At 40.2% G+C, this 13,323-nt stretch overlaps 1 protein-coding gene across 8 annotated transcripts in view; it reads left to right on the top strand.

The window, feature by feature from the left end:
- ACACA (acetyl-CoA carboxylase alpha) overlaps positions 1-13,323 on the top strand; it is a 342,930-nt gene that overhangs the window by 176,045 nt on the left and 153,562 nt on the right. For all 8 annotated transcript variants that reach the window (XM_032163072.2, XM_032163071.2, XM_058446054.1 and 5 more), the window contains 8 exons: positions 2,829-2,910; positions 3,345-3,490; positions 4,549-4,699; positions 6,310-6,444; positions 6,792-6,938; positions 7,924-8,112; positions 9,426-9,526; positions 10,894-10,982. In XM_032163072.2, coding sequence (XP_032018963.1) covers positions 2,829-2,910; positions 3,345-3,490; positions 4,549-4,699; positions 6,310-6,444; positions 6,792-6,938; positions 7,924-8,112; positions 9,426-9,526; positions 10,894-10,982 — 1,040 coding nt within the window. The remainder of the gene's footprint in view (positions 1-2,828; positions 2,911-3,344; positions 3,491-4,548; positions 4,700-6,309; positions 6,445-6,791; positions 6,939-7,923; positions 8,113-9,425; positions 9,527-10,893; positions 10,983-13,323) is intronic.

The following is a 13,323-nucleotide window of genomic DNA, read 5'->3' as shown; positions in this document are numbered from 1 at the left end:
CCCCAGAGGAATGTTCCAAGTGGCTAATCATTTTAAAGCACTTTAATCACAGGCACTTTTATTTCCTTCTGTGTTGTTAGACTTACATCAGTTCCCTTTTGAGGTATCTAAAAGAAAGAAAAGAAACAAAATTTAAAAATTGAACTGAGATTTCCGAGTTATTCAAGTCCTATGATAAGTATCTTTCACTATGTTACTCTCATGTTGTAAAACCTTCAGCAGCTTGGCGTTTCTCTTCTGTATCAAATCTAAATCCCTTGGCGTGACTTTCAACTCCCTGTATACATGGGCCGGTTTTTACCAATCCAGTCTTATTTATTTCTGTTCTGCAACGTATAATCTGTAACCTAGTTAAATAGTTTTCTTATTGGTGTACAAATATGTCAAATGCATTTTCCTCTACAAGCCCCCCCCCACCTTTTAAAATGCTTTTGTTTTTTACTTATTTTATTTTTTTATTATTATTATTATTTTTTGAGACAGAGTCTCGCACTGTTGCCCAGGCTGGAGTGCAGTGGCGCGATCTTGGCTCACTGCAAGGTCCGCCTCCCGGGTTCACGCCATTCTCCTGCCTCAGCCTCTCGAGTAGCTGGGACTACAGGCACCTGCCACCACGCCCGGCTAATTTTTTTTGTATTTTTATTAGCGACAGGGTTTCACCATGTTAGCCAAGATGGTCTCAATCTCCTGACCTTGTGATCCACCCGCCTCGGCCTCCCAAAGTGCTGGGATTACAGGCGTGAGCCACTGTGCCCGGCCACCCGGCCTTTTTTAAGACTCTCAAAGTTTCAGTTGCTAGGAGTAGATATGCTTACACTGAAGTTTTATAATTTTTTCGCGTTTAATCTTTATCTTTTTTTTTGAGATGGAGCCTTGCTCTGTCACCAGGCTGGAGTGCAGTGGCGTGATCTCTGCTCACTGTAACCTCCGCCTCCCAGGTTCAAGGGATTCTCCTGCCTCAGCCACCTGAGTACCTGGGACTACAGGCACACGCCGCCACGCCCAGCTCATTTTCGTATTTTTAGTAGAGACGGAGTTTCAACATGTTGGCCAGGATGGTCTCGATCTCTTGACCTCGTGATCTGCCCGCTTTGGCCTCCCAAATAGCTGGAATTACAGGCGTGAGCCACTGCGCCCAACCTTAATCTTTATCTTTAAGAACAGTTAACACATTTATGTGGTTCAAAATTCAAAAGGCACAAAAAAGATAAGCAGCGAAAAATCTCTCTCTTACCTCTGTTCCTTGGCCATCCAGTTTCCGTCCCCTATAGTAAATTCATATTACCAGTTTCTTTTCTAACCTTCCAAAGATATCCTAAACTTACATGAACATATACATGTGTATTAGTCTGTTCTCACACTGCTAATAAAGACATACCCAAGACTGTCTAATTTATAAAGGAAAGAAGTTTAATTGAGTCACAGTTCCAGATGGCTGGGGAGGCCTCACAATCATGGCAGAAGGCAAAGGAAGAGCAAAGTCACATCTTTCGTGGTGGCAGCCAAGAGAGAAAATGAGAGCCAAGTGAAAGGGGTTTCCTCTTATGAAATGATCAGATCTTGTGAGACTTATTCACTACCATGAGAACAGCATGGGGGAACCGCCTCCGTGATTCAAGTATCTCCCACCGGGTCCATCCTACACCACATGAGAATTATGGGAGCTACAGTTCAAGATGAGATTTGAGTGGGAACACAGCCGAACCATATCAACATGTAATATTTGTTTCTTCCCACCTCCTGGTTTTTTAAAACTCAAATGGTAGCATGCTGTGAAGCTGTTCTTTACCTTGCTTTTTAATTCAACAGTATACTTTTTAAAGTGTTTTTTAGTTCACATCTTTTTAATGTCTGTATGTTTTGTTCCACATGTGAAAACATGCACAACATCACTAATCATTAAGTAAATAAAATCAAAACCATGATGAGATATCACCTCACACCCATTAGGATGCCCACTGTCAAAAAACAGAAAATAGCAAGTATTGGCAAGTACGTAGAGAAGTTGGGACACTTGTGCACTCTTGATGGGAATGTAAAATGATGCAGCCACTATTGAATAATGGTATTGCAATTACTGAAAAAATTAAAAATAGAATTACCATATGATCTGGTAATACCCACTTCTGGGTACTCTGAAAGAACTGAAAGCAGGGTCTGAAAGATACTTGCACAGCCACATTCATAGGAGGATTATTCACAGTAGCTAAAAGATGGGAGCAACTCAGATGTTGGTTGATGGATGACTGCATAAACAAAATGTGGCATATACATACAATAGAGTATTATTCAGCCCTAAAGAGGAAGGAAATTCTGACACATGCTAAAACACAGGTGAATCTTAAGGACATTAGGGCAAGTGAATTAAGCCTGTCACAAAAAGACAAATACTATATGGTTTTACTTATATGAAGTATGAAGACTAGTCAGACTCATAGAACTAGAAAGTAGAATGATAGTTACCAGGAACTGAGGCGAGGGGGAAATTGGGAGTTGTTAATGGGTGTAGAGTTTCACTTTTGCCAGATGAAAAAGTCCTGCAGATCGGTTGCAGAATAGTGTTAATATCCTCAACACTATAGAACTGTGCATTTTGTAATGGTTAAGATGGCAAATTTAATGTAATGTATATTTTACCCTAATTAAAAAAAATCCATTATAAGATTCATAATTGATGTGATCAATTCCTTACAAATGATCATTTAGGTATTTAGGTTGTTTCTAGTCTTTTTTTATTCTAGGAAGTGCTACAATCAATAATCTTTTAGATTCTCTTATTAACTGTTAGAACTTTGTAGTAAGTTTCTCTCTCATTGTTGTTCTTTCAGGGGTCAAGTTCTTCCTGCTCATACACTTCTGAATACAGTAGATGTTGAACTTATCTATGAGGGAGTCAAGTATGTACTTAAGGTATGCAGAACCCCATTGGAGCTTGCACCTTACTTTTTTAGCTATCTTTCTTTAGGTTGAGAGGCAGGAGAAAAAGTTTGATTTAATGCAGGGATGGGGGTATTAGTGAAATTACCGTTATTATTTGTGTCAGTGTCCTGAAGCAGCATTTGTTGTTCTATGAAAATCTTTTTTGTTGTTCTTCAACTTCACATATACCGCCAAGAGATAAGGGAGAGAAAGGGAACAACCACAGTTGGGAAAAACAACTAAGGTTGCCCTCTTTGCTTATAGTAGGACTGAGCCATGTCCACAGACACTGTACAAATAGCATCGGTGTCATGAATTTTCTTCCTCCTGACAGATCTTTCTTACCTGTATTTTTGAAGCATTCAAATTTCGTTTGGAGCTGTACCTGGAAGGGACACACTGATCCTCATTCTCATTCCCTACAGGTGACTCGACAGTCCCCCAACTCCTATGTGGTGATCATGAATGGCTCATGTGTAGAAGTAGATGTACATCGGCTGAGTGACGGTGGACTGCTCTTGTCCTATGATGGCAGCAGTTATACTACGTATATGAAAGAGGAAGTGGATAGGTAAGTGGCTGAGGTCCATTTGCTGGTCATCCTGTTAGCCTTTTCTCTTATTAGTTACTAGCTCTTGGGATTTTCCCAGGCTTTTTTTGGTACTCATTTGTAGTTAAAAAAAAAAAAAAAATAGTACATGCACTTAACAAAAATATCAAGAGTGTAAAAGTGTTTATAATTAAAAACATGTCTCCCTACCACTCCAGTGTATGTGGACAATGAAAAATAAGTTCCCCTTTTTATAAGTAACCATTGTTAAAAGTTTCTTATATATTTGAGTAGAAATTTTATATGCATATACAAGTTACACTCATGTACATACTGTTTTTCTTTAAATACATTCACAAATGTGGCTGGGCATGGTGGCTCACGCCTGTAATCCCAGCACTTTGGGAGGTCGAGGTAGGTGGATCACCTGAGGTCGGGAGTTCAAGACTGGCGTGGCCAACATGGTGAAACCGTCTCTACTAAAAATATAAAATTAACCAGATGTGGTGGCTTATGCCTGTAGTCCCAGCTACTTGGGAGGCTGAGGCAGGAGAATCACATGAACCTGGGAGGTGGAGGTTGTGGTGAGCCGAGATCACGCCATTGCACTCCAGTCTGGGCAACAAGAGCAAAACTCCATCTCAAAAAAAAAAAAAAAGAAATTCACAAACGTTCAACACCAGTTATGGTGTTATGAGAATGAAATAAATTAACATGTTGAAAATGTGTAGAACATTGCCACAACATAGCTAGGCTTCAAGAAATGTTAGCGATTACATCATCAATATCTTTGTGTGTGTGTTTTAAAATGGTGGTACCTGTTATTTTTAATGGTCTTGTAGTATTCCATTATATGATTATACTATATTTAATCTGATCCTTATTGAAGGAAATTTTTGTTAATTGACATTATAAACAAAGATGCAGTGAATGTGTGTGTGTGTGTGTGTGTGTGTGTGTGTGTGTGTGTATAATAAAGTTTTCAGGATTTTTTTTTCTTTAAAGGTTGACATTCTCTACCATTCTCATTTACATCCTGAGGTGCTTTCTTAGCTTACATACTTCCACTTGTCTCCTAGATATCGCATCACGATTGGCAATAAAACCTGTGTGTTTGAGAAGGAAAATGACCCATCAGTGATGCGCTCACCTTCTGCTGGGAAGTTAATCCAGTACATTGTAGAAGATGGAGGTCATGTGTTTGCTGGCCAGTGCTATGCTGAGATTGAGGTCAGGGTGGTGAAAGGACTGTGGGATCATGGGAGGGGAAGGTAGGAAAAGGGTTGGCTGGGATGGACTAGGACTGAAAAGTTACAGAAAGGAGGCTGGGCACAGTGGCTTGTGCCTGTAATCCCATCACTTTGGGAGGCTGAGGCAGGAAGATCGCTTGAGCCCAGGAGTTCGAGACTAGCCTGGGCAAGATGGTGAGACCCTGTCTCTATGAAAAATTAAAAACTTAGCGGCGTACAGTGGCACATGCCTGTAGACCCAGCCACTCTGGCGGCTAAGGCGGGAGGATCCCTTGAGCCCAGGAATTCAAGGCAGCAGTGAATGGAGATTGTACCACTGTACTGGAGTGGTACAATTTGTGGCCTGCGCCACAAATCAAGACCGTATTTCTAAAAGATTAAAAAAAAAGTAACAGATTAGAAATAAGGATGAAAAAGAAATATCAGTTGGCTTAATTAGAAGTGCGAACCTTAAGATTTTTAAAACACATAAAAACACTTTGGCAAATGAGGAATCTCTAGCTCTAAAAATAGATACTAGGCAATAGCACTTGTTGAATGTTAGGTGTCCTAACTGCTGGCTATCCAGAGAAAACACATGGAGGTGAGGCACAAAACAGACAAGTAATGTCATGTCATTAAGAGAGCTAAGCATAGAGTGCAGAGGGTCACCTAACCCAAATCAAGCTAAGCTTGTATGGGAAGATATTCTGAAAGAAGAGACATTTGATCTTAGTTTTGAAAGACAGATAGTGATAGAGCAGGTGAAGAAGGGCGGGGAAGAGTGCTTAAAGTTGAAGGAATAGCAGGTACAAAGAAGCAAGACAGCACAGTGTATTTAGGGAACTGCAAGTATGTGTTGGTGTGGCTTGAGAATAGAGTAAGGTTTAATGGGGAGGGACAAGCAAAGATGCTAAAGAAGTAATGTGAGATCTTGAATGTGAGGTTATGAAGGATCTTATAAGCCATACTAGTAAGTTTACACTATCCTGGAGGCAGTGGGTAATCTCTGAAAGATTTAAGTGGAAAAGTAGTATGATGAGATTTGGGGTCTAGAAAGATTGCTTTTCGTGACCTTGTGGGAGGTATGTAGCAAGTAGGGAGATCTCTTAGGGGGTCTTTGAAGTACTTTGGACCAGAAATGAAGAAGGCATAAACTGAAGAGATGGCAAGAGAGGAAGATTTTTGAGAAAGGTTTAGAACATATGCCTGGCTGGGTTGGTAATTGGTAGGTAAGGGAGAAAGAGGAGTGAAGAATAATCCTTAGGTTTTGGCCTGGATGTCTTATGTTGGATTCACTGGTATGAGGATATTAAAATTGTTCCTTACTTTCTAAGTACAAAACAAATATAATCACAAATTATGCCAAAATGGTTTTAAAAGTTAGAAATGGGAAATGTCAATAACTGTTAATAATTCCTAAAGTGAGGTACTGAGAGATTTTCTAATTGCCTGCCTTGATAGTCCCTAGGAGATGTTGGTAAATTCCCATTTTTTCTTGGTCCAATTAGGTGTGGTCCAACTTAGATGCTAAGGGAAAAATTTACCTCTTTTAATCATTCACCTGTGTAAAGAGAGATAAATCTGAGTCTAATTTATTTTTCACTATAGGTGATGAAGATGGTAATGACCTTAACAGCTGTGGAGTCTGGCTGTATCCATTACGTCAAGCGACCTGGAGCAGCTCTTGACCCTGGCTGTGTACTAGCCAAAATGCAACTGGACAACCCCAGCAAGGTTCAGCAGGTGAGTAGGAAGGTGCTCCGAATATTGCTCTCTAAGAGCTAAAGAACTTGGTGGTTTGGAGAGGCAAGTGATTTCAATGCTTGGTTTGCCAGTGTTTTCTTTAGCTTTGTCCCCTATTAATCTTATGTCTTGTATTTGTACCTGTAGTATTATGGAACTAGAGTTTGCAAGAGTTACTGTAATACTAAGATTCTGTAATTTCCTTATGATGTTTCCTCCATTGACTTCTCTCCTGGTAGCTGGGTATGATGTCTCGATTTTGAATGATAACTCTTTAAGTTGCAGTGGTATGTTTATACCTTAGATCAAAAGTAGTAGATGACTTGATCTCTTGTTGGGGTTGACAGGCTGAACTTCACACAGGTAGTCTGCCACGGATCCAGAGCACGGCACTCAGAGGCGAGAAACTCCATCGAGTGTTCCATTATGTCCTGGATAATCTGGTCAACATAATGAATGGATACTGCCTTCCAGATCCTTTCTTTAGCAGCAAGGTATGAATCGCGTCTCCTGGGGAAGGGATGTACAAATGGGATACATATTCTCCAAAATAGTTCCAAGTCTCATAATGATTGTTTAAGAGGGAGGAAAAGAAAGCTGTTTGGCCTAGAACTCTTTCACCTTCAGTTGTGGGACTTGAGGTCTTTAAATCCATGTTTCTTATCCTTGCCATGGACTTCACATTTAATTGTGATTACTCCTTTTTTTTTTTCCTCGAGACGATCTTGCTCTGTTGCCCAGGCTGGAGTGCAGTGGCGCAAACTCAGCTAACTGCAACCTCCACCTCCTGGGTTCAACTGATTCTCCTGCCTCAACCTCCTGAGTAGTGGGGATTGTAGGCACGTGCCACCAGGCCCGGCTAATTTTTTTTTTTTTTTTTTTTTTTTAGTAGAGGCAGGGTTTCACCATGTTGGCCAGACTGGTCTTGAACTCCTGACTTTGTGATCTGCCCGCCTTGGCCTCCCAAAGTGCTGGGATTATAGGCATGAGCCACTGTGCCCACCCGTGATTAGTCCTTTTTAAACTGGAGAATAGGGGGATTATTAGATGCTTATGTTGCAATTTCAAAGGACTCTATGATAGTTGGCCCACACCTGTGATCCCACCACTTTGGGAAGCTGAGATGGAAAGATCGCTTGAGGCCAGGAGTTTGAGACCAGCCTGATCAACATAGTGAGACCCCATATAGTGAATTCAGATATAGTTGACTCTTGAACAATACAGGTTTGAACTGTGTGGGTCCACTTATATGTGGATTTTTTCAGCCAAACATGGATCAAAATTACAGTATTGATGAGATATGGAACCCACAACTATTTCTATACATGGGTTCCGTAGGGCTCAAGTATGTGCAGATTTTCATATATGAGTGGTGGTTCTGGAAGCAATTTCCCACGTATACAGAATGACAATTATATATCTTTTTATTTGGGGGATTGTGTTAACTTGGGTCCTATTTTACCAATGCTTTCTTTTTAGGTAAAAGACTGGGTAGAGCGATTGATGAAAACCCTCAGAGATCCCTCCCTGCCTCTCCTAGAATTGCAAGATATCATGACCAGTGTGTCTGGCCGCATTCCCCCCAATGTGGAGAAGTCTATCAAGAAGGAAATGGCTCAGTATGCTAGCAACATCACGTCAGTCCTCTGTCAGTTTCCCAGCCAGCAGGTATTTATAGGATAACACTGTATTTTTTTCTGGCTACCAATGCCGGAGTTTATGTTGTAGGATTCCTTCCTATTTGGATCCTCCTTACTTTTTGGATGTTGTGCTTATATACTTTTAAGCATTGTATTCCTCACAAAACTGCCTCAGGGTACAAACCCAACAGTGAAAGTACTGTATGTGAAGGATAAAGTATCCGTAGTTATGAGAAAAGCACACTTGGATCATGTATACCGTATAGCTTTGTTCCTGGGGCTATTCCCTAATTAGAGGTATTTTCATGAATTGAAAATAGAGTGATATTAGTTGATTGATTTATTGATTCATTCATTCATTGATTTAGAGATGGAGTCTAGCTCTGTCACCAGGCTGGAGTGCAGTGGCTGATCTCGGCTCACTGCAACCTCTGCCTCCCGGGTTCAAGCAATTCTCCTGCCTCAGCCTCCTGAGTAGCTGGGATTACATTCACACACCGCCATGCCAGCTAATTTTTGCATTTTTAGTAGCCACGGGGTTTCACCATGTTGGCCAGGATGGTCTCGATCTCCTGACCTCGTGATCCGCCCACCTTGGCCTCCCAAAGTGCTGGGATTACAGGCGTGAGCCACCGTGCCCAGCTGTTTATTTATTTATTTTTGAGACAGAGTCTTGCCCTGTCTCCCAGGCTGGAGTGCAGTGGTGTGGTCATGGCTCGCTGTAGCCTTGACCCCATAGGCCCAATGGCTCATCCCACCTCAGCCTCCAAAGTAGCTGGGACTACAGATGTGCATCACTATGCCCAGCTAATTTTTAAAGAAATTTTATAGAGATGGGGGTCTTGTTATGTTGCCTAGGTTGGTATTGAACTCATGGGCTCAAGCTATCCTCCCTCCTTGGCCTCCCAAAGTGCTGAGGTTACAGGTGTGAGCCACCACACATGGCCTATTGGTAGTTTTATTTTCAGAGACATTCTTACTACCTTGGCAGCATCTTTACTCTTTACCCATAAAGCAGATGTACGTGTAGGGAATATAGATAGATAAGTGGGGAGTGAAGTTTGGATCTTGACCTTGAACAGATCTTGGTAAGATGATAGTTTTTGTAATGTAGTCATTAATTCATCTGGGAAAGGGTGACAAGGGATGAAATCTGCTTGCTTATTTAGCATGATCCTCTATATAGACTATGCCTAGTAACTTCCAGCTGCTGCCAACATGTGAGAGATAGGAATTGCCATGTTATAACAAGAAGATTCCTACTGGTCACGCTATAGAGGCTGATGCTTTGGGGCATTTTGTTGGGTTGGGCCTCATTTTTTTCCCTTTTTTATACCTTAGATTGCCAACATCCTAGATAGCCATGCAGCTACATTGAACCGGAAATCTGAACGAGAAGTCTTCTTTATGAATACTCAGAGCATTGTTCAGCTGGTACAGAGGTAGTAACTTGTAACTCCAGATTCCCAGACCTGTCCATACTCGTGTCCTCCTTCCTTTCAAGTGGTCACAAAAAAATTTACCTCGGATTTGACTTCAAGAAATTAGAAAGCACCTTATATCTTAGAAAGTACCTTGTCTTTTCTAAATATCTTAGAATTGTGAGCTAACTCTCATGCTCAATATTTCTGACTTCTTAATATTCTGCATTTTTTTCTGCCAATTATTTATTATTATTATTATTTTTTGAGACAGAGTCTCACTCTGTTGCCCCAGCTGGAGTGCATTGGCTCAATCATGGCTCATTGCAGCCTCAACTTCCTGAGGCTCAGGTGATCCTCCTGTTTCAACCCCTCTAAATAGCTGGGACTACAGCTGTGCACCACCATGTCCAGCTAATTTTTGTATTTTTAGAAGAGGTGGGGTTTTGCCATGTTGCCCAGGCTTATCTCAAACTCTTGGGCTCAAATGATCCACCTGCCTCGGCATCCCAAACTATTGGGATTACAGGCATGAGCCACTGTGTCCAGCCTGTCAATTAATAAGGCACAGAAATTTTGTTGTTTTCTTCTTCCTTTCCATTTTGATGAAGCTCCTAATTTTTCTTCTGTCACAGGGCCCAGTATGACATTTTTTCTTCTTAGCTTATCGAGCCTATTATATTAGGTTGGTGCAAAAGTAATTGTGGTTGTTGCTATTAATACTAAAGGCATATTCACAGAGCATATTTATTTATTTATTTTTTTGGAGACAGGGTCTCACACTGTCATCCAGGTTGTACTACAGTAGCACAATCTCAGCTCACTGCAACCTCTGCCTCCCAGGCTCAAGCAATCCTCCCACCTCAGCCTCTTGAGTAGCTGGGACTACAGTCACATGCTACCACGCTTGGCTAATTTTTTTGTATTTTTTGTAGATAAGAGGTTTTGCCATATTGCCTAGGCTGGTCTGGAGCTCCTAAACTCAAGTGATCCTCCTGCCTTGGCCTCCCAAAGTTCTGGGATTGCAGATGTGAGCTACGGCACCCAGCCTCACAGAACACTTTTAACTTTAAGATACTTACAAAATTTTCAGATATCTCAGCCATTTCAAGAGTACGGTAATAATTTCTACTTAGCAGTAGGAACTGAATCAAGGTGTTGGTAGGTGGGGCTATGCAGGGTTTTGTTGTCTTCTTTATTAAAAAAGATCTTGTCTATTTCTTTTAGACTTAGAATTTAAGTTAATTTTGTAGTTCATTTTAGGCTGTTCTTTATTCAGAGGGAAAGCAGTTCAGTGAAATGTCGTGGAGGTAAATTTGGCCTTTGGGTTTATTGCTTAATCGTGTTGGATTGTCAGGTTTTTCAGTGGAGCCTTTCTATTTGCCTAGGTACCGAAGTGGCATCCGAGGCCACATGAAGGCTGTGGTGATGGATCTGCTCCGGCAGTACCTGCGAGTAGAGACGCAATTCCAGAATGGTAAGCCTCTTCCTGAGGACTCTCTAGCTAAGAAAGCCTTGATTCTGATAACCAACCCAAACTATCGCTATAGGACTGTGTAAGAGCTAAGCCCCCTCCTGTCAACAACACTTCCCATTAATAAACAGTCTCCTATCACCACTCCCTTAAAAACTAAACCTCTATATCCACTAGCTCTAAAGAAAGAACAACGAAACACAGCTTGATGAAATTAGGAATCCAGTGTGCTTCTGAGACAGGGCCGAAGTAATTTTTCTAATAGAGATTACCATTCCTGTTGATATCTTTTTGACCTTGTATAGTGTAAGTTGATTGAGTCATCACAGGCTGAAATTGAGAAACCCATATCTGAAGAGGATTCTTGGCAGCTAATCCATGAATTGAACCAGAGGCATCTAGGAAGAGCAAGTTCAGATTTTCCAGTACTTTTTAGTATATAATTTAGGTGGACTTTATCCCTGGCTTTCTCTGAAGAGCTTCACTAAATGATAAATTGTCTCTTAAGTGTGAAATAACCTTAGCTAAAATTTTAAAGCTGTGTACTGCCGACATTGCTTCCTGCCACAAGATGGCAGTGAAACATCACAGAATTTGAAACATCTGAAATTTGAAACATTTTCCTTTATCTGCTCCTTTTTACTTCCTTTAAAAGCAGCCTATGCCACTCATGACTAGCAAAAATCCTCATGTAGATATCAGCAAACCGCATCCAGTAACATACAAAATAATACATAACGACCAAGTTGGCTTTATCCCACACATTCAAGGTTGATCAGTTTGGAGAAAGTCAATTAACATAATTTATCATGAAATAGATGAAAGGAGGAAAAACATGCTCATTATCTCAAGATAACAGGGTGTGGAGAGGGAGCATTTGACAGAATTTAACATCCATTCATGACAAACTCTTGGAAACTAGGAGTGAAATGGAACTTTTAAAATCTTGTAAAAGGGACCCACAAAAAAATCTGCAGGATATGCATTATGGTAAAACGTTGAAAATATTATCTTTAAGATTAGGAATAAGACAAGGATGCCTGCTGTCACTAGTGCTATTCAGCATTATAGTGGATGTCCTAGCCAGTGCAGTAAGACAAGGAAAAGAATTAAAGGGTATAAGAGCTAGAAAGTAATAAAGCAATATATCTGCCATTATTAAATATGATAGGGTGTCTTTTTAGAAAGCCTCAAAGGATTCACCGATTGATTATTAAATTATTTAAAATCTAACATGATTGCTAAATGCAAAAGTCAGCATACAAAATTCAACAGTATTTGTTTACAGTAGAGCAATTGTTTAGAAAAGCAGTTCAGGAAAAAAAAATTAAAATAGCAGGCTAGATGTAGTGGCTCACGCTTGTCATCTTAGCACTTTGGGAGGCCAGGACAGGAGGATTGCTTGAGGCCAGGAGTTTGAGACCAGCCTTGGCAACATAGTGAGACCCCATCTCTACAAAAAATTAAAAACAATTAGCCAGGCATGATGGCACATGCCTATAGTCCTACCTACTCAAGAGACTGAAACAAGAGGATTGCCTGAGCCCAGGGTTTCAAGGGTGCAGTGAGCTATGATTGTACCACTGCACTCAGCCCAGGCAACAGAGCAAGACCCTGTCTCTAAATAATTAATTAATTACTTCATAAAATAGCAACCAAAAAGATGAAATACTAAGGAGTAAATCTAACAAAAAATGTGCAAGCCTCTTTTGGAGAAAATTATAATCAAGAAGATTATAATAGTAAAGAAGATTTAAATAAATTATCAAGGTCTTAAATTGGAATGTACACTATTAGGTGCTGATTCTTCCTAAATTCATCTGTGGGTGTAATGCTGATTATAAAATTTCCATAAAAGACAAGTCTCACAATAACCAAGATACTTCCAAAGAAATACAAGGTGAAAAGATTTGCCTAATCAGATATCAAGATTTAATATAAAGCCATATTAATTAAGAAATTGTGAGATAGGTGTAGGGATAGATTTATAGATCAGTGGAACCTAATGACCCAGAAACAGATCCAGCCATATATGAAAACTTATTTTATGATAGAGGAGGCATTGTAGATCATGAGGAAAGGATAGATTTTTTTTTCAATAAATGATACCAGCACAATGGGTTATTGATTTAAAAAAAAAAAAGAGGAAAGAAAGAAATGGAATCCCTATCTTATACCTATACACAAAAATCAATTCCCGATAAATTAAAGACTTAAATATGTACTAACGAGGTGAAACTGTTAAATGGTTAGGAGAATATCGTTAGAACCTCAGGATAGGAAGATTTTGTTGTATAAGACACAGCAAGTACAAACTACAAAAGAAAAGACTGATTACTTAAAC

This window comes from Hylobates moloch, unplaced genomic scaffold (assembly GCF_009828535.3).
Source record: "Hylobates moloch isolate HMO894 unplaced genomic scaffold, HMol_V3 SCAFFOLD_10, whole genome shotgun sequence".
Lineage (NCBI taxonomy): Eukaryota > Metazoa > Chordata > Mammalia > Primates > Hylobatidae > Hylobates > Hylobates moloch.
The sequence above is the reverse complement of the archived record's forward strand: the minus strand, read 5'-3'. Positions and strand labels throughout refer to the sequence as shown.